Source organism: Oncorhynchus keta, chromosome 14 (genome assembly GCF_023373465.1).
Source record: "Oncorhynchus keta strain PuntledgeMale-10-30-2019 chromosome 14, Oket_V2, whole genome shotgun sequence".
Taxonomy (NCBI): Eukaryota; Metazoa; Chordata; class Actinopteri; order Salmoniformes; family Salmonidae; genus Oncorhynchus; species Oncorhynchus keta.
The window spans coordinates 20,938,358-20,959,231 of record NC_068434.1 but is presented as its reverse complement, the minus strand read 5'-3'; the positions used below and the strand labels follow the sequence as shown (position 1 = coordinate 20,959,231).

General features: G+C 47.4%; 1 protein-coding gene across 5 annotated transcripts in view; it reads left to right on the top strand.

The window, feature by feature from the left end:
* Nucleotides 1-20,874, top strand: part of LOC118394033 (intermembrane lipid transfer protein VPS13A-like) — a 72,032-nt gene that overhangs the window by 20,510 nt on the left and 30,648 nt on the right. For 2 of the 5 annotated variants that reach the window (XM_052461276.1, XM_052461274.1), the window contains exons 31-53: nucleotides 317-420; nucleotides 757-924; nucleotides 1,215-1,522; nucleotides 1,782-1,929; nucleotides 2,104-2,278; nucleotides 2,365-2,489; nucleotides 3,056-3,225; nucleotides 3,705-3,949; nucleotides 4,124-4,443; nucleotides 4,595-4,957; nucleotides 6,273-6,374; nucleotides 13,139-13,291; nucleotides 13,545-13,806; nucleotides 14,129-14,289; nucleotides 14,444-14,547; nucleotides 15,678-15,972; nucleotides 17,501-17,935; nucleotides 18,073-18,177; nucleotides 18,387-18,533; nucleotides 18,819-18,950; nucleotides 19,122-19,255; nucleotides 19,887-19,964; nucleotides 20,717-20,843. In XM_052461276.1, the coding sequence (XP_052317236.1) occupies nucleotides 317-420; nucleotides 757-924; nucleotides 1,215-1,522; nucleotides 1,782-1,929; nucleotides 2,104-2,278; nucleotides 2,365-2,489; nucleotides 3,056-3,225; nucleotides 3,705-3,949; nucleotides 4,124-4,443; nucleotides 4,595-4,957; nucleotides 6,273-6,374; nucleotides 13,139-13,291; nucleotides 13,545-13,806; nucleotides 14,129-14,289; nucleotides 14,444-14,547; nucleotides 15,678-15,972; nucleotides 17,501-17,935; nucleotides 18,073-18,177; nucleotides 18,387-18,533; nucleotides 18,819-18,950; nucleotides 19,122-19,255; nucleotides 19,887-19,964; nucleotides 20,717-20,843 (4,361 nt within the window). The remainder of the gene's footprint in view (nucleotides 1-316; nucleotides 421-756; nucleotides 925-1,214; nucleotides 1,523-1,781; nucleotides 1,930-2,103; nucleotides 2,279-2,364; nucleotides 2,490-3,055; nucleotides 3,226-3,704; nucleotides 3,950-4,123; nucleotides 4,444-4,594; nucleotides 4,958-6,272; nucleotides 6,375-13,138; nucleotides 13,292-13,544; nucleotides 13,807-14,128; nucleotides 14,290-14,443; nucleotides 14,548-15,677; nucleotides 15,973-17,500; nucleotides 17,936-18,072; nucleotides 18,178-18,386; nucleotides 18,534-18,818; nucleotides 18,951-19,121; nucleotides 19,256-19,886; nucleotides 19,965-20,716; nucleotides 20,844-20,874) is intronic. The other 3 variants (XM_052461275.1, XM_052461278.1, XM_052461277.1) reach the window with 3 other exon arrangements.

Here is a 20,874-nt window from a genome sequence, read left to right as displayed (position 1 = left end):
ATGAAATCGGGGGGGGGGACTATGGATCTGTCGCCGTCCGCTAGTACGTATGTTAGTTAATCACGTGATATCTCAGGCACCGCTGGCCCGATTTTGACAAAACTTTGGTGAATGAAGTGCAGAGATATGGCATTTACAAAATTACACTGATTGGCCAAAGGGGGCGCTATAGTAATCAACTGAAGTTCCAAACTTTGAACAAGCTTGCATCATTCGTTATTTGTGGGGGACGACATGTTTACTGTTGCCTTGTTTTAGACTTGTTCTAGACCTAGACCTGCTCCTCAGTGTTCTGCCTCTTTATTCTATGTTCCAGGCCTGGTGTCGGAGGTGCTGATGAGGAGAAAGGCGGTGGAGGTTCTGGCCAACCTGAAGAACATAGTCATCCTGGACTGTGATAAGGAGGCACTGTACAAGCAGGTAACTTTGGCTCAATGTTTTCCTTTGCGTTCCCTAATGAACACGACCCAGCAGTCATTGACTACCATACTCACAAGGCTCACTCATGGCCTCCAGTATCCAAAAAGGATCAAATGAAAAGTTGACATATCAAAATTTGAAATAACGCCAAATCTGATCTTTGCCATTTGAACAAACATCACCTAATCTTTGCCATTTGAACAAACATCACCTAATCTTTGCCATTTGTTTTACTTTAGCGATGTTATTTTCCCAGTCAAGGGGCCACATTCACAAGAAATGATGATTGTTGTTTTTGCTTTCTGCTGCTATATTTGTACGGCCTCTGCATCCTAGTGTGTGTCCATAGCTGATAAGGAGGTGTTTGCTTTCCGCATGGTGAACCACACGGACGCCACTGAGGGCGATGCCTATCTAGACATGGGTAAAGTGGACACCAGCATCACCCTGACGGTGGGCTGCATCCAGGTCATCTTCCTCAACAAGTTTATCTCCTCCATCCTGGTAAGAGACACCATCTCTCTTAACTCCACTTAACTATCACCTATCCTTTTATGTGTTTCAAAAATTCAGCTGCCAACAAAACTTTTCCAGGGTGTCGAAAACCATGGCCTTACTTATAGTACCGGTACCAAAATGCACAAGAACTTACCAAGCCTACCGTAATCACATTCGGTGCACTTTTTCAGTTCTGGATTGTCCTACGTCATATGACCATCGATGAGAACTCTGTAACGCGACTGCTCTTTGTCCCACCCCTTCTCTTCCTCCTCATTCACCTCCCTCTCCCCCAGGCTTTCATCAACAATTTCCAGGCGGCCAAGGAGGCCCTGGCTGAGGTGACGGTGCAGGCAGCGGAGAAGGCAGCCACAGGGGTGATGGAGCTGGCTGAGCGCAGCGTGCGCATCTCTCTGGATGTAGACTTCAAAGCTCCTCTTGTCTTCCTGCCGCAGTCGTCCTCCTCCACCAACGTCACTGTGGCTGACCTCGGTATGGTCACGGTCAAGAACTGCTTCGCCTTGGTCCACTCCCAGGCGCATGTCAAGATCCCTCCCATCATCGACACCATGACCGTGGTCCTCAGTGACCTGAAGATGTACAGGTGAGACAGAACAGGGTTGCTAGTAAAGCACACCAGTAGTCAGCCAATTCTGTATACGGAACCAGAATTAAACCTCATGGATTCGCAGTTGTTTATAGTGAACGGATGACTTCATTTGTTCACAGGGATGTGAGGTGTTTCTTGACAATAGACAGATTTCTGTGTGTTTCAGTTACTTTTGTATATCTGGTCGATGGACCTGGATGTGCAGAAAATCAGAACCTGTAAAGCCGTTTGTTTGTTGTGTTTGATTGTGCAGAACCACCTTCGAGAAGGGGAGATTTCAGGGGGAGATCCAGGTTCTGAAGCCGGTCAACCTGGACCTGTCCATCCAGAGGAACCTGTCAGCCTCCTGGTACCACAGCATCCCTGACATAAAGATCACTGCCCACCTCAAACCTATGAATGTGAGTGTGTGTCTGTATGTGTGTATGTGTCAGTGTGTGTGTCTGTATGTGTCAGTGTGTGTGTCTGTGTTAAAGCCAACTCTCAATGAACAAGAAATGTTAATATGAAATGATGGTTGTTGATACATTTGTGTAACGGGGTGGATGTGTGTGTGTGTGTTTTTGTCTTACTAGCTGATCCTGAGTCAGGATGACATGACGGTGGTGTTGAGGACTCTGGGTGAGAACATGTCAGAGACGTCAGACGCTGCTTCCCCTCGTCCTCCTCCGTCTACAGTGGATCACTCCGACACTGACACTACCAAGGGCTCGCAGGGCACAGGAGGTACTGGTACTATCTCCACCAGCGGTGAGAACAGTTGGGTTGAATGTGTGTGTGAGTCTTAATATTTGGATGATTGTGATATTGATAATCATGTTGAACCCTGTCTGTAGGCAACATAGTGGTAACTGCTGCAGTGGTCGAGACCCAGAAGAGCACTAAGCTGAAGAACATACTCAAAGTAGACTTCAAGTTTGACTCCATGACTCTGGTCCTGTACAGCCCCAATGGGACTGAGGTGACTACTGCATCACTGCACACCTTCACAAACACTAATTGACCGCAGAAAACTCCATCCACTGGGATATTCTTACCTGAAAGTGTGTGTATGTGCCTGTCTCTGTGGGCGTGCATCTCTGCCTATGTGTCTGTGCCTGTCTCTGTGGGTGTGCGTCTCTGCCTATGTGTCTGTGCCTGTCTCTGTGGGCGTGCGTCTCTGCCTATGTGTCTGTCTCTGTGGGCGTGCGTCTCTGCCTATGTGTCTGTGCCTGTCTCTGTGGGTGTGCGTCTCTGCCTATGTGTCTGTCTCTGTGGGCGTGCGTCTCTGCCTATGTGTCTGTCTCTGTGGGCGTGCGTCTCTGCCTATGTGTCTCTCTCTGTGGGCGTGCGTCTCTGCCTATGTGTCTCTCTCTGTGGGCGTGCGTCTCTGCCTATGTGTCTGTCTCTGTGGGCGTGCGTCTCTGCCTATGTGTCTGTCTCTGTGGGCGTGCGTCTCTGCCTATGTGTCTGTCTCTGTGGGCGTGCGTCTCTGCCTATGTGTCTCTCTCTGTGGGCGTGCGTCTCTGCCTATGTGTCTGTATTCAGGTGCAGGTGTTGAACTCCAGGGATGATCAGCTGATGCTGGCTGAGTTCACCTTGGGAACAATCTCTACATCTGTCCACATGTTCTCAGACGGATCCATGAAGGCCTCCGTCAAACTCACAGACTGCCTGCTAGACGACAAGAGACGCAGAGTCAAGAATATCACTGCCAGGTAAAACACACACACAGTTACCTTGGTACTTAGCCTACGTACACATTCACATGAACATATGAGCGCGTGGCTCAGTGCTGGCGTTGATGTACGAGGCTCAGTGTGTGTTCTCCAGCGTGGCATAATGTTCATCACTGCTTCACCATCTGTCTGTCACACAGGACTGTCACACAGCTAAGATGAATGGCTTTGGTTAGCAACCCCATGATAGTCAAAGCAGCTTTAATTTAATCTCGCACTCCCAGTTCATCAAAACCCATGAGTATTTTCATCTGGTATGTCAATTGTTTTGAGAGAATGGAATCTTTGAATCTGTAGAGTAGAATAAAAAGTTACTCACTCTTCTATGTAACATCATATGACAAACAGATTACAAGGTATTTAGTGCACTTATGATAGGGTTGCTGTAGGGATTGTTATTATTGCTCTTTCTGAAGGAATCATCATGTACACCTGTCCTTCTGGCCTCTGTCTGTCAGGATGATGGCGATTCGTCCGAGCGCTGAGAGGAACGTAATGGTGGAGGTGAACTACAATCAGGGGCGTGAAGGCACCTCTCTGGAGACGGTGGTGCAGGATGTCTACCTCTGTGCCAGCATGGAGTTCCTGCTCACCGTGGCCGACATCTTCCTCAAGGCCAGCCAACAAGGTTTCTCTTCAGCCGTCCCCAAGAACAGCAACACTAAACCCACAGTTACAGCCACCGCCGCTTCCAAGGAACCTGGTATGACATGTTCACATTTCACACTACACAATATTCACCACAAATGTCATGTTTGTAACGACGTCCAATTAGGGCAAAGTGAAATGTCTGATGGTTTCACTCCGTTTCTGACAGTTTTCTTACATTTGATGCCTAATGAACACACCCCTGCTTTCCTCTCTGTCTGTACTCCAGCTCCAGTGGCAGTCAAGTCGGAGATTAATGTTCTGGTGAAGAACCCAGAGATTGTCTTTGTGGCTGACCTGACGCGTGCCGACGCCCCAGCCCTGGTCATGACCATGGAGTGCGAGCTGGTGATGAAGAGCAACCCGGATGGTCAGCTGATGACGGCAGTGGTCAAGGACCTGAAGGTAGTGGCCTGCCCCTTCCTGAGGGAGAAGAGGAGGAACAAGGAGACCACTGTGCTGCAGCCCTGCCAGGTGTTCTACAAGAGCACACAGTCCTCCACCTCCCCGCAGGCCATGGAGGTCTCCATCAAGGCACTGACACTCAAGGTAGGCCACGGCCAAAAAACAGAACGGGAAGAAGCATCTCACTAATAAAATACCTTGTCACTTTTTCTTATGTGTTTATTTTTTGGCACAGCTGCCAAAACCAGAGTAATGTGTCTTACATTCCATTCTCCTCTGTGCCCCCTTCCCACAGGTGTCGCCCATCATCATCAACACAGTGATCACCATCCAGTCGGTGCTGAGCCCGGCCGGTGCAGACATGCCCCAGTCGGAGCTGGAGAGCCCCGTGCCCCCAGACCTGTGGGAGCGCCGGTCCTGGCGGGATCTCAAGCTGTGGTTCCTGGAGGAGGAGGGTAAAGACGAGGATGCCCAGTCCCTAGTCCGGCTGATTCCCCAGGGTGAGTCCCTGCAGGTGGCCATTTCCTCCATCTGCCTGACCCTGGAGGCAGGGGTGGGCCACCGTACCGTCCCCATGCTGCTGGCCAAGTCCTCCTTCCACGGGGACGTCAAGAACTGGAGCACCCTCATCAACCTGCACAGCCAGCTCAACCTGGAGGTCAGGCACCGCACATCTCTGCATGCGACCTCTACACTACCTCTAAACAACATCTACAAAACATTTACACAACCTTTACACATCTACACAACATTTTCACAACTTCTACACAACCTCAATTCAACTAAAATATACAGTTGAAGTTGGAAGTTTACATACACCTTAGCCAAATACATTTAAACTCAGTTTTTCATAATTCCTGACATTTAATCCTTGTAAACATTCCCATTTGCGACCTGACTGATGTCTTGAGATGTTGCTTCAATATATCCACATAATTTTCCTTCCTCATGAAGCCATCTATTTTGTGACGTGAACCAGTCCCTCCTGCAGCAAAGCACCCCCACAACATGATGCTGCCACCCCCGTGCTTCACAGTTGGGATGGTGTTCTTCGGCTTGCAAGCCTCCCCCTTTTTCCTCCAAACATAACTATGGTCTTTATGGCCAAACAGATCTATTTTTGTTTCATGAGACCATAGGACATTTCTCCAAAAAGTACAATCTTTGTCCCCATGTGCAGTTGCAAACCGTAGTTCTTCCTTGCTGAGCGGCCTTTCAGGTTATGTCAATACAGGACTCGTTTTTACTGTGGATATAGATACTTTTGTGCCTGTTTCCTCCAGCATCTTCACAAGGTCCTTTGCTGTTGTTCTGGGATTGATTTGCACTTTTCGCACCAAAGTACTTTCATCTCTAGGAGACAGAATGCGTCTCCTTCCTGAGCTGTATGATGGCTGCGTAGTCCCATGGTGTTTATACTTGCGTACTACTGTTTGTACAGATGAATGTGGTACCTTCAGGCTTTTCGAAATTGCTCCCAAGGATGAACCAGACTTGTGGAGGTCTATAATTTTTTTTCTGAGGTCTTGGCTGATTTCTTTTGATTTTCCCATGATGTCAAGAAAAGAGGCACTGAGTTTGAAGGTAGGCCTTGAAATACCTCCAATTGACTCAAATTATGTCAATTAGCCTATCAGATGCTTCTAAAGCCATGACATCATTTTCTGGAATTTTCCAAGCTGTTTAAAGGCACAGTCAACTTAGTGTATGTAAACTTCTGACCCACTGGAATTGTGATACAGTGAATAAGTGAAATAATCTGTCTGTAAACAATTGTAGGAAAAAGGACTTAGTAGAAAAAGTAGATGTCCTAACCGACTTGCCAAAACTATAGTTTGTTTACAAGAAATTTGTGGAGTTGTTGAAAAACAAGTTTTAATGACTCCAACCTAAGTGTATGTAAAATTCCAACTTCAACTGTGGGTTTAGTCAGACTGCATTTGGTGTACTGTAACATAGTGTTGTGTGTTTAGGTTCACTACTTCAACGAGGTGATGGGGGTGTGGGAGCCTCTGCTGGAGCCCCTAGAGGACGATATCAGAGACGGCTTCAGATCCTGGACTCTGGGATTAAAGGTGATCCTTAAAGGTCGACTTTGGGCATGAAAAACGGTCCAACTCCGCTTCTTACTCAATTTTCTAACAGAAATGGGGTGTGCCTTTGGTGGTTCATCGATGTGTCATTCTGGTCATGCACGCCGCAACAAACGTTGCTAGTTCATTAGCTAAGCTAGCCACTGTAGCAAATCAAATTTTATTGCTCACATACACATGGTTAGCAGATGTTATTGTGAGTGCAACGGAATGCTTGTGTTCTAGTTCCGACAGTGCAGCAATATCTAACAAGTAATCTAACAATTCCACGACAACTACATAATACACACAAATCTAAGTAAGGAATGGAATAAGAATATAAATATATGGATGATCAATGTCAGAGAGGCATAGGAAAGATGCAATAGATGGTATAAAATACAGTATATACATATGAGATGAGTAATGCAAGACATGTAAACATTATTAAAGTGGCATTATTAAAGTGGCTAGTGATCCATTTATTAAAGTAGCCAATGATTTTAAGGTTGTATGTAGGCAGCAGCCTCTCTGTGTCAGTGATGGCTGTTTAACAGTCTGATGGCTTTGAGATAGAAGCTGTTTTTCAGTCTCTCCGTCCCAGCTTTGATGCATCAGTACTGACCTCGTCTTCTGGATGGTAGCGGGGTGAACAAGCAGTGGCTCGGGTGGTTGTTGTCCTTGATGATCTTTTTGGCCTTCCTGTGACATCGGGTGCTGTAGGTGTCCTGGAGGGCAGTTAGTTTGCCCCCGGTGATGCGTTGTGCAGACCGCACCATCCTCTGGAGAGCCTTGCGGTTGTGGGCGGTGCAGTTGCCGTACCAGGTGGTGATACAGCCCGACAGGATGCTCTCAATTGTGCATCTGTAGAAGTTTTTGAGGATTTTAGGTGACAAAAATCTAGCCAGTAACTCTTCCAGTATGTGTTGACGTCATTTCACAGGTGTAACGGCGTTCTTCGTTTGTCGAAAGAGAGTCGGACCGAAATGCAGCGTGGTTGTTACTCATGTTCTTTAATGAAGAGAATGACGATACATGAAATAACTGAATAAATACAAAAAACAACAAACGGAACGTGAAACCTAATTACAGCCTATTTTTTAATTTTTTAAAATAAAAAATAATTTATTATCTTCAATACCATTCATTCTTTACAACTCATAATTTACATACATACTCAAATAATGGTATTTTAATTAAACTAATTAAACTAAACATAAACCCCAAACAAAACCTCAGGGGAGCATCTTCCCTCCCCGTTACCCTACAAAATACCTTTCCCTATCTCCCCGTCCCTAATCTATCCTCTTACAAATCTAAATGACACCCAGCCCTAAACCCCCCTTCCACCTCTCCCGAGGAGCATGCTGCCCCCACTTCCTCTCCTCCCTCTTCATCCTCCCCCTCAAATCTCCTTCCACCCTCCTCACTATCCCTTCCACCCCCCAATCTCTCCCTGTCTTCACCATGTTCTGCCTTGCTTCCCACAGCCCCCGTTTAAAGAGACTCATGAGAAGCCAGAGCAGAAACCTGTCCCTATCCGTCCCTCTCGCTCTCCCTACACCCCTCTCTAACCTGGCCCACGTCAATACAAAATCCCCCTTTACCAAACCTAACAACACCCGTGCCCTAGCCCATACTACTCCGGCAAAGGCACAGTCCCAAAAGACATGGTGCACAGTCTCCTCCCTGCCACAAGAGGATCTTGGACAGGTGGGGGATTGCACCAAACTATACCGGTACAAGATGGAACGTGCCGGCAAACACTATGAAGGCTCAACCAATTCAGGTCCTTGAGCCTGTTGTCCAGACCCCGCGCCTGCACTCCCTCCCAGACCACTTCCGAGATGCCCACTACAGGCGCCGGACTCCTGCCTTTCTGACCTCCTCGTACAGGTGCCTATGATCTAAACCTACTCGGGCAACTTCAACCTCAGGGTGCGCACGCAGCCACTTGGCCGCATGACCAAAGTGCCACGGCAGCTGTTCCGCCCGAGGACCCGTGTTAGACCACACCATTATGCTTCTCGCCTGATACGAGAAAAACACCCGCAGGAGGTAACCGGACGGGTGTATCACTGGCTGAGCAAGCTCCGTTAACAAGAAAGAAACAAAAATTGTGTCCAGCTTGAGGGGGAAATGTGGTACCTGGCGACCCACTCGCACCTGCCACTCCACATAAACTGAAACACAAGCCTCACTAGAGGCCTTCTCAGACAAGCCGGCAATGGGTAGATGTATGCCAAATACAAAAGAGACGGCAACACATCCACCTTTAGGACCAGGACTTTGCCCATAAAATACAAATACCTAGCTTTCCACATTGCTAGCTTCCTCTGTACCACTGCGATACGCATGTTCCAGTTTAGCGTCACTGAGCCGGAGGTCTCAAAATGGACCCAGAGAATCCTCAGGGCCCCCTCACAGAGAGATAACCCCCCAGGCACATCCGTTCTACCGCGCCATCTTCCGAAAAACTTGACGGAAGACTTTGCATGGTTCAGAACTGCTCCCGACGCTCGGGTGAAATCCCCAAAGATGGCAAGGGACCTTGTCAAGCACGAGTCCTTGCACAACAGCAAGGAAGTGTCGTCGGCGTACTGTGTCATCTTAACACGCAGCCCACCACTTCCAGGGATCAGCAAACCTTCCACCCCTGTGTCTGCCCTAATGGCAGCCCCCAGAGGCTCCATGTACAGAACGAAGAGGAGAGCCGAGAGTGGGCACCCCTGCCTGACCCCAGACGAGAGGTCAAAAACGTCACCCAAGTGACTATTTACACTAACTCGGCACCCCGCTCCGACATATAATGTACGAATCCATCCTATAAACTTCTCCCTAAATCCTAATCGACCTAACACTCTGAATAAAAATGATCTATTCACGCGATCGAAGGCTTTCGCCTGATCTAGCGCTGCTACCATTAAAGGCAGTCCTCTATCTTCAACCCAAGCGATGGAGTCCCTGATTAACTGTAGGTTCCATCTAATAGAGCGGCCCTCTACCCCGCACGTCTGATCCTCATGAACGACGTAGGGAAGGGCTGTGTGCAACCGGTCTGCTAAAACCTTTGCAAGTAGCTTGTAATCTACACACAGCATGGTCAACGGCCGCCAGTTGCCAAGGTCTGTTACTTCCCCTTCTTATATAAAAGTGACAGCACACCAACAGCCATTGATCCCCCCGGGACCCCCGTCTCAAGGATGGCCTTCAAGACTTCGAGGACCACTGGTCCAAGTATACCCCAAAACTTGAGATAAAACTCAGCCGGCAGCCCATCCATCCCAGGCACCTTCCCTATTCCCATCCTCCTAAGAGCGCTCTCAACCTCTTCTAGTGAGATCTGGGCCTCCATCACTTCTCTAATGTCCTCCGGCAACCGCCTGGACAAGTGTTCTAAAGACACATTTCCCTGCTCTACATCTATTTCCCTTTCCTTAAATAAATCTTGGAAATGATCAGTTGTCACCCTGACCATATCCTCTGGTTCTCTAACTATACTACCATTTTCTTCCCTAACACCATGCATTACCTTCCTACTCTGTCTTGCCCTAACCAACTTAAAGAACATAGCAGAACAAGTCTCATTATGTTTGAGAAAGCCACTATGCGCACGCTCCAGGAAAGCTTGAGCCTTCCGCTCCTGCAACTCCCTGAGCTGCGCCTTTAGGGTTGCGGATCTCTCCCAGTCAAACGACCCGCCGAGGTTGCCTGCCTCGTATTAGAGTTCAATTAACCTTTGGATACGATCCACCTCCCTCCTCTCCTCCCTTTTTTTCCTCTTGCAATACCCTATTATAAAAGCCCTAATCCTCACCTTAACTAATTCCCACCACTCTAACACCCCCTCGCACATGGACCGGAGGCCCTCAAGCCTCCAAAAGAAACCATAAAACCCGTCAACAAAAGCCTGCTCCTCCAGCACATCCCGATCTAGCTTCCAGTACCCCCTACCAAAGAGGCAGACTGGCGACCCCACCTGCAGGAGCACCTCGTCGTGATCCGAAAAGAAAACAGGCAACAGCCGCCCAGACAACTTACCCAAAGACCTGGGTACAAAAATATAGTCGAGCCTCCGCTCAACCCCCCTGGAGTTGCGCCATGTAGGACCGTCCATTTTCGGAGTAGTGTGCAGACCACCATCTACCAGACCATGGCAAGCCATTAGCCTGGCAATGGCGCCCGCACTGCTATCCCCCTCTTCCTAAATCTGTATTAAAATCCCCCTATCACTAATTTCCTATTTGTGACACACAGGGCGTCAGACAGTCCACCATCTCCCTCCTGTCTGCCACCACCTGTGGCCCATACACCACCACTAATCTAAATTTACAATCCCTTATCGTGACATCCACCCCTATAACCCTCCCCTGCATTACCACAAAAGAATCCTCCACTTTTACCTCCCTGTGCCCACACAAAATCCCTACCCCGATGAGTGCACCCCCCAACACCCCAAACCGACTCCCCCTTGTCCCACTCCCTCTTAAACCTACTAACATCCCTCCATCCCTCAGGTGAACCTCCTGTAAAAAACAAAAATCAAACCCCACACCCTCCAAATAACTAAAAACCGCCCTCCTCTTAACAAAATCCCTTAAACCCCTTACATTTAAACTAACAAAAGTAAAATTAGACTCCATGAAAAAATAAAAACATGTAATACACTCAAATTCTAAACCCAGACAGAAAAAAAACAAAAACAGGAGACTCACCCGATGCTCCCCTGCTCCATATCTACCGGTGAGAACACCATCCGTAATCCCGACACCCCCCCCTCTTCCTCCATCACACCATCCCAGGATGCAGGAATAGTGTTTGGCTCCGGGGTGCCCTGCACCCTGGGTCTACCCCCACAATCCTCCCCCTCCCCAGTGTTGCAGCTGGTTTGGAAAAAAATTGGGGAGGCTGAGTCCCCAAACAAAAAACTCCCCACCTCCTCCTGTACCCAGTCCTGAGTCTTGTTAGGTGTGTCCCCACCCAACAGAAGTTGAGGGCCTGGGGAAACCAGCAGCAACCCAGAGGTTTCTCCCACCCCCATCACTCTCTTGGCCATCCCCTCCCTCTCACTGTCGGCCAATCGAGAGATACCACCCCCCCCGCCAGCTCCTCCACCATACCCCTCATCTCTTCCACCAGGGCACTTTCCCCCCAGTCCACTTGCTCTTCCACCGTCTCCTTCTCCACCACTCCTCCCTCGCTTTCTTCTCTCTCATGCTCCTCCACTCGGTTGCCTTCTTCCGACGCTTTTCCTGGTTCTCCTACTCCTGTGCCTTCCGTTTCCTTCTCTCTTCCATCCGCCGCTTCTTGCTCCTCCTCCTTCCTTGTGGCCTTCCCCTCTGGACCTGTACTCTGGTCATGAGGCATGCTTCCTTCCCCTCCTCTTCTTCCCCCATCCCCCGCTCCTGCTCCCCACCCAGCCGCAGACGCATATGACCTCTGACGGGCCGGGCACCCCCGCCACAGGTGTGCTGACGAGCCACACCCATGGCACGTCTTAGGCTTGTCACAATCCCTCGCCTCGTGATCCTCAGATGCACAAAATCTGTATTTTCTTGTACTGCACGAGGCGAATATGTGACCGTAGGCCATACAGCGCCTGCAAAATGGGGGCTGACGTGCATAAAACAACGTCCCCCTGTCAGCCCCTAGGGAGAACATAGCAGGAGGATGGAGGTAGCCACCATGTCCCTTTGGTTCCTCTCTGAGGAGGGCCTGGAAGCCTCTCCTCCCATTCCAAAACCCAAGGGAGTCTTTGAGGTGCCTTGCTGAGGAGACGTTATCCATGTATCTCCCCAGAAAAGCCCTCACCTCTTCGTCCTTAACGTAAGGGTTGTAAATGTTGACAGTTACAACCCTAAAGTTATTCTTCGCCAGGCTTGTTATTTCGTAGTGGCACATCGGCCTCTCACCTCCCACTGCTCTTGCCCTTCTCAGGATATCATCGTGTTTTTCCTCTGTATATAGTGCCACGTCGTATGCTCCCTCCAACGAGTTGCCTTGGAAACAAAACACGTCCTTCACCGTCAGCTTTAGAATCCCCATCAATATTATCCTTCCAAAAGATTCCCGTCCTAAAGGCTCCAACTCCTTTTCCTTCCAAGCAAACCGAATCGTGTTGGCCAGCCCAATCCCAGGGACCGACCGTGTTGATGTATTTAGCACCATCTCCGCAAGGAGAATGGCGCTCGTTCTCTTCTCTTCCAAAACAAGTACAAAAGAAAAACCAAAGTGACCGAGCCTATCTGGTGAAACTACACGGAGGCAGGAACAATCACCCACGAAATACAAAGTGAAACCCAGGCTACCTAAATACGGTTCCCAATCAGAGACAACGAGAATCACCTGACTCTGATTGAGAACCGCCTCAGGCAGCCAACCTATGCTACACCCCTACTCAGCCGCAATCCCAATACCTACAAAACCCCCAATACGAAACACAACATTAAACCCATGTCACACCCTGGCCTGACCAAATATATAACGAAAACACAAAACACTATGACCAAGGCGTGACAACAGGATTTATTTTTGGACGGAAGCTGTAGAGATATGGTATGATAGTGCATTGATCAGTTATACAGCAGAAAACCTAAAAATAAAAATAAAAATTCTGCCCAATGTCAACCTTTAAATAATTTCTCATTCACACCACACACACACAAACTCACAAACACTGTCCCATGTTCCACACACATCGCTCATCCAGATAGTGTAAACACACTGTCCACCACACACTTAACGGCCATGATTTCCCCCAACTGCAGATGAAGAAGAAGCCAGTAAAGTACTCAGGTATATCAGATGAAGTAGACTACAACATCCCAGACTACAAGACTATCATCAGCATCAGCAGCAAGGACCAGCTCAACATCACCCTCTCCAAGTGTGGACTGGGCATGCTCAGTAACCTGGGCACGGTAAGTCAATGACGTCACACACATGCACTCTTGTATGTGCTATTCAATTGACTAGCTGAAAATAGTACTTTTTTGTGAACAATTTAAAAAATAAATTATGGAATCACATAATCTATACTGTCAATAATAATCACAATAAAACATTTTAAAGAATAACTTTTTATGTCTAAGTGGGTTGTTTTTAATGTGTTGGGATAGCTTGGTGTAGTCCTTATGTCTTGTACATCCCAATGTGCTTGTGAATGCATGGCAGGCCTTTGCGGAGGCGGCCAAGCAGACATCAGAGAGTTTCCAGGAGGACGAGGCGCCGTTCGTGGTGAAGAACCGTCTGGGTCTGACTGTGTCAGTGGTGTACAGTGAGATGTTCTGCCCCCTGGGCTGTGAGGCCACAGAGAACCGTGTAGAGCTGCAGAACGGAGAGAGTGTCAACATGGACTACCGTCGCACCACCACCCACTCAGACCAGTTCTCTGCCATGACCTCGCTGGTGGCCAAGGACTACTACATACAGCCCAGTAAGCAACACAGTTACAACAGTTACACCAGTGCAGACCAGCACCCATATTCAGAGTAGGACTTCTAATCTAGGGATCAGTCTTGCTTTTTATATCATAATGAATAAGATTATATGGACACGGGACCTGATCCTAGATCAGCGCTCCTACTCTGAGTTGCTTTATGAATACGATCCTTGATATTTAGACCCTGGGTCAAAGACAGTGTTAGCGTTCTGACCTTATGCTCTGGCATTTGTTTGCGGAGCTAACACAAGTACTTTGCTGGGTCTAGGGTCAATTTAGTCGTTGATCTCATGGCTTTTGATGTTCTTGTCCTCAGCTCCGGCGGGCCACACTTCAGCAAGCATGATTCCGTTGATCAAAATGGGGCGTGGTATGTACAGTGTCATGCACAAAGTCTCTGGGGTCACCCGCTTCCTGGTCTGTCAGATCTACTCTGTGCAGGGAAGCAAGCACATCAAGATCCGCTCTCCCTTCCAGGCAAGTTACAGTCACCGGGGGGGGGATTTGCTTCCCTACCCCTCTTCCTTCTCTCTCCACTGTACTTAACTCGAACCCCAGAATGTACTAAACGTGACCCCAGAGAATATAATTTCTATCTGAACAATGTCTCTTTCTCATTTCTCCCTTACAGATCATAAACCACTTTTCCATCCCGTTCAGAGTGATGGAGGGCTCCATGTGTCTGGGGATGTCATTACCTACAGAGGAGTTCTGCGTGCCTCTCGACTCCTACAGGTAGCACACATACATTTAAATACTTTGAGTCCACCAATCAAATTTACAGTAAAAAAGGATCCAAACATTTCATAGGTCCCTGTATGCATGAGGCTGTCCAAGTGTGCCACGAGGGGCTGGTATTTCAGCAGCTTATCGGCAAAGGCCTGCCCCATGTAGCCGTCAAATGAGTACCCCCCCACAACAACAACAACAACAACAACATCTGGCGTATTTGGTACACAGGAAAACACATTCATAATTTAGATCAAACCAGCTTCCTGGATGTGTGCTGTTGGTGAGACTACCGGTCTCACCTCGCTGGCTATCAGGTCGACAAAGAGGTCATGACTAGCAATAGTACAAATCCTTGTATGAACAGCAACCATTCACAACATGGACTCCATTACATTTGACACATGTATAATACAAAATGGGTTATGGCTTGCAGGGTACCAGAGTACTAGTTTACATTTTGTTGGTAGAACTTGCAGCCTCGCCTCACCTCATGCAAAGGTGAGATTGTCCTTGCCAATGGCAGCATTCTGGTACATGGAATTGTATTTTATTTGACCTTTATTTAACTAGGCAAGTCAGTTAAGAACAAATTCTTATTTTCAATGATGGTCTAGGAACAGTGGGTTAACTGCCTTGTTCAGGGCAGAATGACAGCTTGTCAGCTTGTGGATTTGATCTTGCAACCTTTTGGTTACTAGTCTAAAGCTCTAACCACTAGGCTACCTGCCTCCAATGGGCAACAGTGGTCAGCACAGTCCAGGGCAGTGAGGTTCCCCTGCTGCCTCAGGCCAGTCCAGTGTTGCAGTAGCTGCATCCGTCTGATACCAAGGAGTGTTGTCCTGGATGTAGGATGAGATGTTCCATCATGGGTGACAGAAGCCTCCACAAAAACACTTCAATCTGCCACAACTGCATCAGAGGCAGTCACTGGCTCAGTTTGCATATCAGTCCATGTTCATCAGAGCTCCACTCTATTCCGGTTGCACATGTCATTGAGGTCTGACCAGACACCAAACCCTGCAGCACGAGTGTCCAATTTTCCATTGGCCTTCCTCCTGAAGCCCAGGAAGTTGTCCTCAACACACACACACACACCACACACACACTGACTGCTGTGTGTCCACCCCCTTTAGGTCAAAGTTGAGCCTGCAGCCGGTAACCGAAGGAGACAATCAATATGATTCTTCCGAGGGCTTCAGCTACGAGTCAGTGAGTCAGCAGCCTGGCACACGTGTACAGCAGACCTGTCATCGACATGGCAACAGCGCCAGCGTGCTAATGGTCAACATCGTACCTCTGAAAGACACAGTGACATCACAACACACGGGAGTGGCCGGGGAGCACTTTGATGAGCCCTACATCCTGCACCTGTGGCCCTGCGTCCTGCTCCGGAACCTTCTACCCTACCCCATCACCTATCGCCTACAGGTACACACACACACACACACACACACACACACACACACACACACACACACACACACACACACACACACACACACACACACACACACACACACACACACACACACACACACACACACACACACACACACACACACACACACACACACACACACACGTTTCGGGTAGCCTTCCACAAGCTTCCCACAATAAGTTGGGTGAATTTTGTCCCATTCCTCCTGACAGAGCTGGTGTAACTGAGTCAGGTTTGTAGGCCTCCTTGCTCGCACAAGCTTTTTCAGTTCTGCCCACAAATTTCCTATAGGATTGAGGTCAGGGCTTTGTGATGGCCACTCCAATACCTTGACTTTGTTGTCCTTAAACTATTTTGCCACAATTTGGAAGTATGCTTGGGGCCATTGTCCATTTGGAAGACCCATTTGCAACCAAGCTTTAACTTCCTGACTGATGTCTTGAGATGTTGCTTCAATATATCCACATAATTGTCCAACCTCATGATGCCATCTATTTTGTGAAGTGCATCAGTCCCTCCTGCAGCAAAGCACCCCCACAACATGATGCTGCCACCACCGTGCTTCACGGTTGGGATGGTGTTCTTCGGCTTGCAAGCATCCCCATTTTTCCTCCAAATATAACGATGGTCATTATGGCCAAACAGTTATATTTTAGTTTTTACGTCTTAGTGTTGGAGTGTGTCCCTGGCTATCCGGAAATGTAAAAAAAAAAAAAGAAAATGGTGCCATCTGGTTTGCTTAATATAAGGAATTTGAAAGGATTTATACTTTTACTTTTGATACTTAAGTATATTTTAGCAATAACATTTACTTTTGATACTTAATTTAAAATGAAATACTTTTCTACTTATACTCAAGTAGTATTTTACTGGGTGACTTTTACTTGAGTCATTTTCTATTAACGTATCTTTATTTTTACTCAAGTATGACAATTGGGTATTTTTCCACCACTGCAATTGAATGCAGGAAATGCAGAAATTATAAAAGTGCTGTAATTTGTTTTGGTTGAAGTTGAATTGAACAGTATATAACAATCAGAATGGAGAAAGACTCATTGATATCATTTAGAATGTATGTGTCACCACCCTAGGATCACTCACTACTCATAAAGCAAATGTTCAACTTTTATTATTCAAAAACTAAAAATACCATCATACTGTCCATTTTTTTTTTAAAATACCGTGATATAATATTTTGGCCATATTGCCCAGCCCTACCGTCTGCTTTGCTTTATTTAAGGAATTTGAAATCATTTCTACTTTTACTTATATTTTAGCAATTACGTTTACTTTTGATACTTAAGTATATTTGAAACCAAATACTTTTACTCAAGTAGTATTTTACTGGGTGACTTTTACTTTAGTAATTTTCTTTTAAGGTATCTTTACTAAGTATGACTACTGGGTACTTTTTCTACCACTGGATATATATATGTATGTCATATATCCTCAGACCTTCACCCTCACATGACTATTATTGGTCACTGATTGGTATTGTGTGTGTTGATTGGCTGACAGGATAGTGAAGAGCCCGCCCCCATCACATTGATGGACGGCCACTCAGCAGAGCTTCACACCGCCGTCATGGACCTGTCAAGCCTGGAACTCCGCCTCCTCAACTACCTGGGGCAGGATTGGAAGGCCCACTATGGTCTCTGTGGCGACCAGGACGAGATCACCTTCATTGTGTTCCACTCCCTGCGCGATGAAGATGAGGAGGTTAGGTTAGGGGAGGGTGGAGAAAGGAAGCGGGCAGAGCTGGACATTGCAGTGCATGTGAAGTACGATGTGGGCCTGACTGAGGTGGCCATCCATTCTCCCTACTGGATGGTGAACAAGACGGGTCGCCTGCTACAATACAAGGCCGACGACATCCACCGCAAACACGCCATGGACTATGACATGCCCCTGCTCTTCTCCTTCAAGCCACGCAACTTTCTGCACAACAACAAGGTAGTGGGTGGGGATTGACTTTGGTCAAAGCGCACACCAAATGGCGGGCCTGCTATTTTTAAAAATGATAATGCCTAATCTTAAAGACCTAATCCTTACTGCTTGTCTCGCCGAACCTTTATCTCTCCCCGTGGCAGGTGCGGCTGATGATCTCGGACAGCGAGCTGTCTGATGATTTCTCCCTGGATACCGTGGGTAGCTATGGTGAAGTGAAGTGCAAAGGGAGGCTCAAAGATTACCTGGTGAGTGGTGGTGAATCAAGACTACCAGCAGAGAACCTGCTGGGAGTTTATTTGAAGTGACACCAGCAGAATTATAGTGTTGGTTGATGTTCACCCTTTGAACAACTTTCAGAATGGTCATGGAGTGTGATTTGCTGAACATTGAACAATCCACAGATGATGAGTGGATTGATTCAGGTTGATTGTGGCTTTCTATGGTTTGATTGAAGATCGGGGTGAAGATTGACCCCAGCAGTTTCAGCCTGACCCGTATCGTGAGCTTTGTGCCATACTACCTGTTGGTGAACAGGACCAAGCATGTGATCTGGGTGGGAGAGGAGGGCCAGGAACACTGGACCAAGGCCAAACCACACCAGGTACGACAACTAGAGCTACCTACAACCCCCAATGCAATGCAATTCAATCCATTCAGGAAGTGCAATGAAAAGTGCTAATAGTAAAAATATGTTCAAATCAGGGCTTGAATATCAGTTATTTTGAGAATTTTTAAATGGAATAATGAAGCCCTACCCTGTATAGCATATCCATGTTGTGAAACTGACCTCTCTGTTTTTGTCTCTCTCTCACTCTCTTCTCTCACTCTCTTCTCTCACTCTCTTCTCTCTCTCACTTGCTTCTCTCGTTCTCTCTGTGCTACTCAGGCAGCCATCCCATTCTGGCCCGAGAAGGACTCCAAGAAGCTCAAAATCAAGGTAGAAGGCTGTCAGGCAACCCCTCAAACCATGGACTTCACCAAACCAGAAAACTGCCTGTTGCTGCACCTCGACAACACTGTGAGTAATGCCTGAAATTGCACTACACACAAACTTAAGGACTGTACTGGAGTGTTTGTGGGTAACTACTGTATAAGCTGATGATGTGGCGATAAATACATTTTCCAAGTTGGGTTCCTTAATGTACTAGTACTACCACTTTTAATTTGGCTTTCCTCCTGTATTTTCCAGCTGGGCGGAGTCATTGTGGACGTGAACCTATCAGACCACTCGATCATTATCCGTTTTTCGGACTACCACGATGGAGCCGCCCCCTTCCTCATCATCAACCACACCCTGGAGCAGACGCTGGAGTTCTACCAGAGGTAAAGGAAAGACTGGAGGGAGGGGGTGGATGGGGGAGGAGGGGAAGGATGGGGAGGGAGGAAGGTAGGTAAACAGGGCAATAAGCAGAAATATGTTAAATGGGTGACATGTTATTCTTAAAACAGGTGCAATGCACTGAAACAACCTATATTCCTCATAAATCTTAGTCTATCTTGAAGTGGGATGTCTCAACTTTCCTTTTAGCAGTGTCCTTGAGATAGTGGCGATTATTTATGGGGACATAAGTTAACAGTACAAAATAAGTGTTGAGGCTGTCCTCATTGGTTTCTGAATGAAACCTGCATGTTTACAGCCTCAGGTTCAGCAAACTTCCCAGGCTGTGCTGCGTGCAGGATACACCCCTATCTTTTGTTTGCACTTGTTGTTCCTCGCTTTTCTTTGTTGTTTGCACTTACCTTTTATTTGTTTTAATACAGGGTTTTTGTTTTCTTCAATTTTGTGTTTTGTCTGTATTTGCCCTGTTTGCATGGATGAATTTCCTTTGGTTAGTGACTTGTGATTGACACTTATTTTGCTTTAAGTCAGAATTCTTTGCTAGTGACACATTGTTTGTCTGAAATGTGTTTGTTTGTGTTTATGGATTTGTTTGGTTTTTGTTTGGACGGGCAGATTGCGGAGAGACTCGTCAAAATGCTTGGCAGACGAGCTGCTCGAACTCTCCTTCTCACTAGAGGAGACCCAGCGCAGGTAGCAGGACCCAGGGTACCACGGGTACTCTGGCTCTCACCCACTCAGACCTTGGGGGGAGGGAGGGAGGGAGAGGGATATGGGGTAGGAACAGACTGAATGAGTGACTTGCTTCAGATGGGGTGGACATATTGGGGAACTTTAAATTCTCTCCCTAGCATACAATAATTACTAATGCAGAAGGCATGGGCCATAGAGCGAACGTACACATATACAGTGGTGTTTGCAGTCTGTGTGTTCCCATGGTTCAGGAGTGGTCAGAGTGTGGTCAGAGCTGGACCCCCAGGTAACCGCAGGTGAAGGGAAAGAGCCTTTGTTCGGTTTTGGTGCGTACATGCCACTCCACAAGAAAATAGATTATGTGCATTATAGAAATGCTTAAAAATATTGTATTACATATTAATATCACTGTATGGTTCAACAACCACGAGTCAACTGATTTTTAGTGACCAAACTACAGAGTGTGGAGTGATCAAGGAGGAACTCCGGCTTCACAATGTTATGACTGTTTGCCCTTTGACCTCCCCCTATATTCCAGGTTAATTTGCTTCATAGTGGGACTCTGCTGCTGCTTGGATGGGACTATGGAAATGGGGTCTGACCTCTGCTTACTAGTCCTTCCATTTCCATAACCCATGTTTTTTTCTGACTGTCAGCCATCTTCCTAGTGGTGGGGTTTGAGTGGTCTTGTGTGTGTGCTTTCTAACTCTTTCCCGTTACGTGTGTGTGTGCGTGCGTGTGTGCACAAGTAGCAGTCAGAAGGAGAAGGACAAGCTGAGCCCGGGGAAGGCGGTGTACTATACCTGGGCTGAGCCCACCGGGTCACGCTCCCTGGCCTGGCAGTGTGGTAGCTACAGTGGCGAGCTGAAGAGTGAAGAGGTACCGTAACACAGCTTTCTATTCACTTCTA